At 38.2% G+C, this 5,786-nt stretch overlaps 1 protein-coding gene across 1 annotated transcript in view; it reads left to right on the plus strand.

Moving 5' to 3' along the window:
- The window catches only part of LOC107726286 (GTPase-activating Rap/Ran-GAP domain-like protein 3), a 68,508-nt gene that overhangs the window by 13,101 nt on the left and 49,621 nt on the right, over positions 1-5,786 (plus strand). The window contains exon 2 of the mRNA XM_016535822.1: positions 4,143-4,212. Within this exon, the coding sequence (XP_016391308.1) occupies positions 4,143-4,212 (70 nt within the window). The remainder of the gene's footprint in view (positions 1-4,142; positions 4,213-5,786) is intronic.

Consider the following 5,786-nt stretch of genomic DNA (forward strand, 5'->3'; position numbering starts at 1 on the left):
GAGCCGTGAGACCGTGTGTTTGCTATCTATGTGAGCCTGGGCCGGCTTTGCCGAATGGCTTAACGCTAGTGAACTATTGCTGTGTGTACCTGATCGGTTGACCAGATAGCTTAAACTAGTGACCTGAGTTAAATGTGTTTCTGGGCTAATGGAGCCCAGATAAATTAACTAGTGGCTTAACAATGTGAACCTGGGTGCTGTACCCTTAGGTTTATTTAACTAATGACCTAAATAACTATGTGTGTCTGAGCCAATAACTCAAACTTACCTAGGTAGAAACGCGTACTGTGTGTGTCATTAACAAACAGGAATCACACTGTAGGCTGATAGATGAAGTAACAACCAGCAACCACCTGACTCAGGCTCGGGTGGCCTGAGCAAATAGTATTAAATTTGTCATTCAAGAATTATCTTTTTTTTTCTTTTTTTTTTTTCGTTAACGTTCATCAACGTTACTGCAGTGGAAATACTTACCTTTAACTTATTAATAAGCTAACAAAATATTTGGCGAAAGAATAAATCACTGTACACCCTGTAGTTGTGGTGTCATATGCCCAGGACTAATTCTGCCTCGGAAGCAGCTGCCCATTTATTTTGATAATTTAAAATATTTATATTGCATATTGAGACAATAATGTTTGCATCCACACATCATTGCTAAATGCGTGGCTCGTTCCAAGATGGCCTTGAGCCTCTATTGCCTCAATAGTAGCTAGGCGAATGCCTTACTCTATTATATCGAATGCCTATTTCACTCTAACATGGTGTCTACGCAAGACACGAGCGGCACAATATGACCAAATCAATAGACCCAACTATGCATAATGCTGCACAAAAGTACTTAGAATTGCTACTGCCCATTTATTAAATAACCAAACACAAAATAATGCCTATCTCGCTTTGAAGATTTCTATAAACCCTGTTGAACTGAATAGCAAAGTAATAAAATGCCTATTTCACCTAAAAAGTTCACTAACATCCAAGCGTTATCTTATCACTGAAATGTAATGCAACTAAATGTACTTTATGCTGCCACTGCTATATTAGCAACAATGATAATTGGATTGCCATGCAGACTGCTGCTAATATTTCTAACATTGCATCTGAATTTTGCCATGCGTGCTGCTGCTATTAAAATTCACTAAACTAGTGATCTGAATAGCTATGTAATGCATAATGCTGCTATAGCTGCACAAAAGTATTAGAATTGCTATAAGCGTCTTTATTAACAAGCAAACGCAATCAAATAATGCCTATTTTGCTTTGAAGAGTTCACAAAATCTACTGTAAGCCCAGTTAAAGAAGCAAAGAAATAAAATGCCTATTTCGCTTTAAAGAGTTACTTACCCCATGCGTTATCACTGAAATTTCAAGCAACTAAAGTACTTTCTGCTGCCGCTGCTATATTAGCAACAATAATTTTACTTCCTGCTGCTAAAATTGTTTCTAACATTGAAATTGCTATGCAATCTGCTGCTATTAAATTAGCTACATTCGACCTGAATACTATGCATACTGCTGCTACAGCTGCACAAAGGTACTTAGAATTGCTATAAGCCCCTTTTAAATAAACGAAACGCAAATGATGCCTATTCACTTGAAGAGTTCACATACCATCCATTTTAAGTCACTGAAACTTCAGCAATTGTAAGTTGCGTTGGTTAAAAGCAACTTACTATTCAAAATGAATAAAGAATGTAAATGTAAATGTAAACTACAGTCTACCTACTGCTGCCGCTACTAAATGCATAATTTGATTTGCTATGCATACTGCTATTAATAATTCGTTAATAACGCAATCTGAAATTCTATGGATACTGCTGCTCCGTGAAAGTACTTGAATTGCTGTAGCGCATCCATGCATTATCGCTGAAATTTCATGCAACTAAAGTACTTTCTGCTGCCCTTGCAATAATAAGTAACAATAATAATTGGTTGATATGCAGACTGCTGCTAATATTATTTCTAACATGCATCTGAATTTGCTATGCCATTCTGCTGCTATTAAATTCGCTAAAATTGCAATCTGTATAGCTATGCATACTGCTGCTACAGCTGCACGAAAGTACTTAGAATTACTATAAGCATCTTTATTAAACAATGAAACGCAAACAAATAATGCCTATTTTGCTTTGAAGAGTTCACAAAATCCCTGTATGCCCTGGTAAATAAACGAAGTTATAAAAGCCTATTTCTGTTTAAAAGAGTTACTTACCCCATGTGTTATCACTGAAATTTCATGCAAGTTGCAACCAGATAGGCTACTTCCTGCTGTCGCTGCTATAAACAACTAATAATTTGACTTGATTTGCTATTCATACTGCAATTAACAATTCGCTAATAACGTGATCTGAATTCTATGATACTACTGCTACACTCCATTAAAGTACTATAATTGCTGTAAGCCAAACTGAATACACAAATAGTAAATTCCAGTTTTAGAGTGTCCTAATATTAGCTACATTGTACATAGGCTACTGATTGGAAATGATTTATTATTAGAAGTATCTTTATATTTTAAACGAATTCATGATTAATTATCTTTAAACTATCACTAAACATGACTTTTATAATAAACTCTTCACTATCGCTGAACCAAGGTAACGAGTGAAATAGAGATGTGGCCCCTTTAAGAATGAGCGCTCCCTCTTCTGACTAAGTGCATTGCAATGTGGCGCAAGTACATGTATGAGCTGGTATATTATTTTCTGTTGCTCATTAAAATAGGTAAGGCTGTTGACAGTATGACGTTTATGAAAGACAGTTATACGGGTTCACCTTGACTTAAAACTGTGAACAACTGTGAAACACCAACTACAAACCAACCTCACTAGTGATGTGATATGAAGCGATCCGTATGTGGTTAATGTAGAAATGAATGCCCACAGAAGATATTAAAAAGCATTGGAGATTTCGGGCAAATAAGGTAATCCCCAATTCACTTTACTGTTCTAAAATCCGCGACGCTTGACGTTGTATTCTCACATACATGAACTAGGAAAACTGCTTGCTGCTGCTGCTAATGCCACTGCTGTTATATGAACAATACATGCTTAGTAATTACTCCTCACGCGAATAACCTGCACGTAGTTTTACACTTGTATGTTTTCTAGTTTAAAAATGTACATCTGACGAACGCAATAATGCACAGAAAACAGAGTGAAAACCGTTTACTTATCTTAGCTGTTGAGTTTCAGAGTAACTCTGAAAGCGCGCTGCAGGAATCTCAAGTGAATGCTAGCAGCCATATAAATGCAAGGCAGTAAGCTCATTGGCTGCATATGCAGCATGAACCAATCAGCTTGTGGCAAGTCATTTAACTCTCTGAATATCATCAGTTACGTTAACACCCCGTCAGAATGCGCTATCTAGAGTTTCATGACTGAACTATATATATATATTTTATATAATTGTTTATACTAGCTTATGGTACATATAAATCAAAATTCTTATTCGCAATAATAGCTGGAAATTATACCACTTTAAGCCACTAAATGAAAGCAGTGCTCACACCTTTGTTGGAAAACAATGTACACATTTTTTGTTGCTTATAAAAAGGCACCTGCATTGACTTGATGGGGAAAGTGATAGTTCCGTCTAGTGGGTCATCATTGTTGAGCTCTGGTGGGGAATATTTGGGCAACCTGTTTGAAACCGTCATTATCATGGTATTTGATTTGGCGATGCTAGTGGCACAGAAATTACACACCTTTAGTGCCATTATGGTCTTCCTGTGAAGTGGTTGCAATGGGAGAGATCCTCTTTGAGGTGTTGAGGTGTCTAGTTGTCAGCTGAGTCACTGATCATGTGGTTCTCACTCTAATAATCTTAAACTACAAACTACAAAAAGTGTCAGGCTGCGACATCACAGGGATGTGAGTGGGCGGGCCTTTTACTTTTTGGAATGCAATTTTCTGGTATTGAAACTAGAATGCTGTGTTCACATGTGGTGATGAGGCAGATAGCAAAGCGTTTCTCAATAGGAAATCACATTAACAATATGGTTGTTTTAAAAGCATAACATATACAAATATTTCAGCTGATTCTTTCCAAGAGAATAAAAAGATCTGCATTGCAAAACTGATCGTGTGCCATTAAACTTAATGAATTCTGTTTAAATGGTCATGTGCTCTGTTTTGCAGCTCAGCATCAGAGGATCTTGGGTGCAGGCGGGGAGATTTCAGCCGGAAACACTATGGATCAGTTGAACTGGTGAGGACTGTCATATTTTAACTCTTATGTATTTCCCTTTTTCTAATCTATTTTTCTCCACCTGTGCACTGCTGTAAAAGGAGTAGCTATGTGTTTCTGTTTGATTTCTTATATATGTCTGCGATTCTGTCGGTTTTATCAGATGAGATTTGAACATCTTTAATAATTACGTCTCTCACTAAACATAATTTTACCCTCACCCAGGATCTTTGGGAGCATAGTTACATAAGCACAAGTATAGCATCATTTATATGATTCAGAGTGTTTTGCCTGGTCAAACGCACGTGTTGTATTGAGTGGGTGTGGCTGTATTTCTTTCAGCAGTGTCTGTCTCTTCCAGATAGTTGTTGCACGGAGGAAGTGGCTTAATACCACACTAGATGCTACTTCCCATGTGAAGCGTGCAGGAGGTTTGTGGGTAGAAAGAAATGTGTGACCTTGTGTCAGATAGAACCATGTCACAAAACCACATGCGTTATCATGCACGACAGATGGAGAATATAAATATGCATATGACTGCATGTGTCTGTATGAGAAAAGGAGCGAGAAGGGCATTTGTTACTGCATGTGCCATTGTTCTTAGGGATCTAAAGCTACCGTGGTATCCAAAAGTCTGAGACCCATAATGAAAATGAATTTATTTTTATTACAAATTATATTATCAGCATAACTTTTTAAAGGGGTCATATGATGCTGCTAAAAAGAACATTATTTGATGTATTTGGTGTAATGAAATGTGTTTATGCGGTTTAAGGTTCAAAAAACACATTATTTTCCACATACTGTACATTATTGTTTCTCCTCTATGCCCCGCCTTTCTGAAACGCGTCGATTTTTACAAAGCTCATCGGTCTGAAAAGCGAGGTGTGCTCTGATTGGCCAGCTATCCAGTGCGTTGTGACTGGCCGAATACCTCAAGCGTGTGACGGAAATGTTACGCCCCTACCATATTGTGATGCCCTGTCCGGCCGGAGCGACGAGACAAAAACATTAAAACCCATTACAAACGAGGCATTTGTTGCATCCAGTGGGGACATAATTACGGATTATAATGACTTATACTGTCTTTTTACACGTTGCGTTGCATCGCGCCACGTAAACATATCCACAAACCATGTCTGCATTTGTGATCGGAGAAATGACAAACAACAAGTACTACTCTACACTGCTCAAAAAACTCGCTTTAAATATATAAAATATAAAAACTAATTAAATATAAAAAACGTACTTACAGTCTGTGAGTCAGAACAACCGGCATTGTAGTCTACTCTACCAGAATCAGGAAACAGTCCTCCATAAAATGCACTGCACACATCTGAATATTTGGGTTGAACTATTCTGGAACAGTGTTGTAAATACAACTTAACCACTGATTTCTAGTCGTGTCCATTTTTGGAAGACCAAACAAAGTAGTTTCGCTTTCACAACGAAAAACACGCGGCCTAGCGTGAGCGGAAGCCGTGGCTTAGCGTGAGCTGAGGCCGGGCTAGAGTGAGCAAAGGCGGCGGGGTCGAGAACGGTGCGCCCAGCGAATTCCACGAAGGAGTGGCGACCACATGTGACGACCCCGGGCT

This window comes from Sinocyclocheilus rhinocerous, unplaced genomic scaffold, assembly GCF_001515625.1.
Source record: "Sinocyclocheilus rhinocerous isolate Xijiao unplaced genomic scaffold, SAMN03320098_v1.1 scaffold486, whole genome shotgun sequence".
Classification (NCBI taxonomy): domain Eukaryota; kingdom Metazoa; phylum Chordata; class Actinopteri; order Cypriniformes; family Cyprinidae; genus Sinocyclocheilus; species Sinocyclocheilus rhinocerous.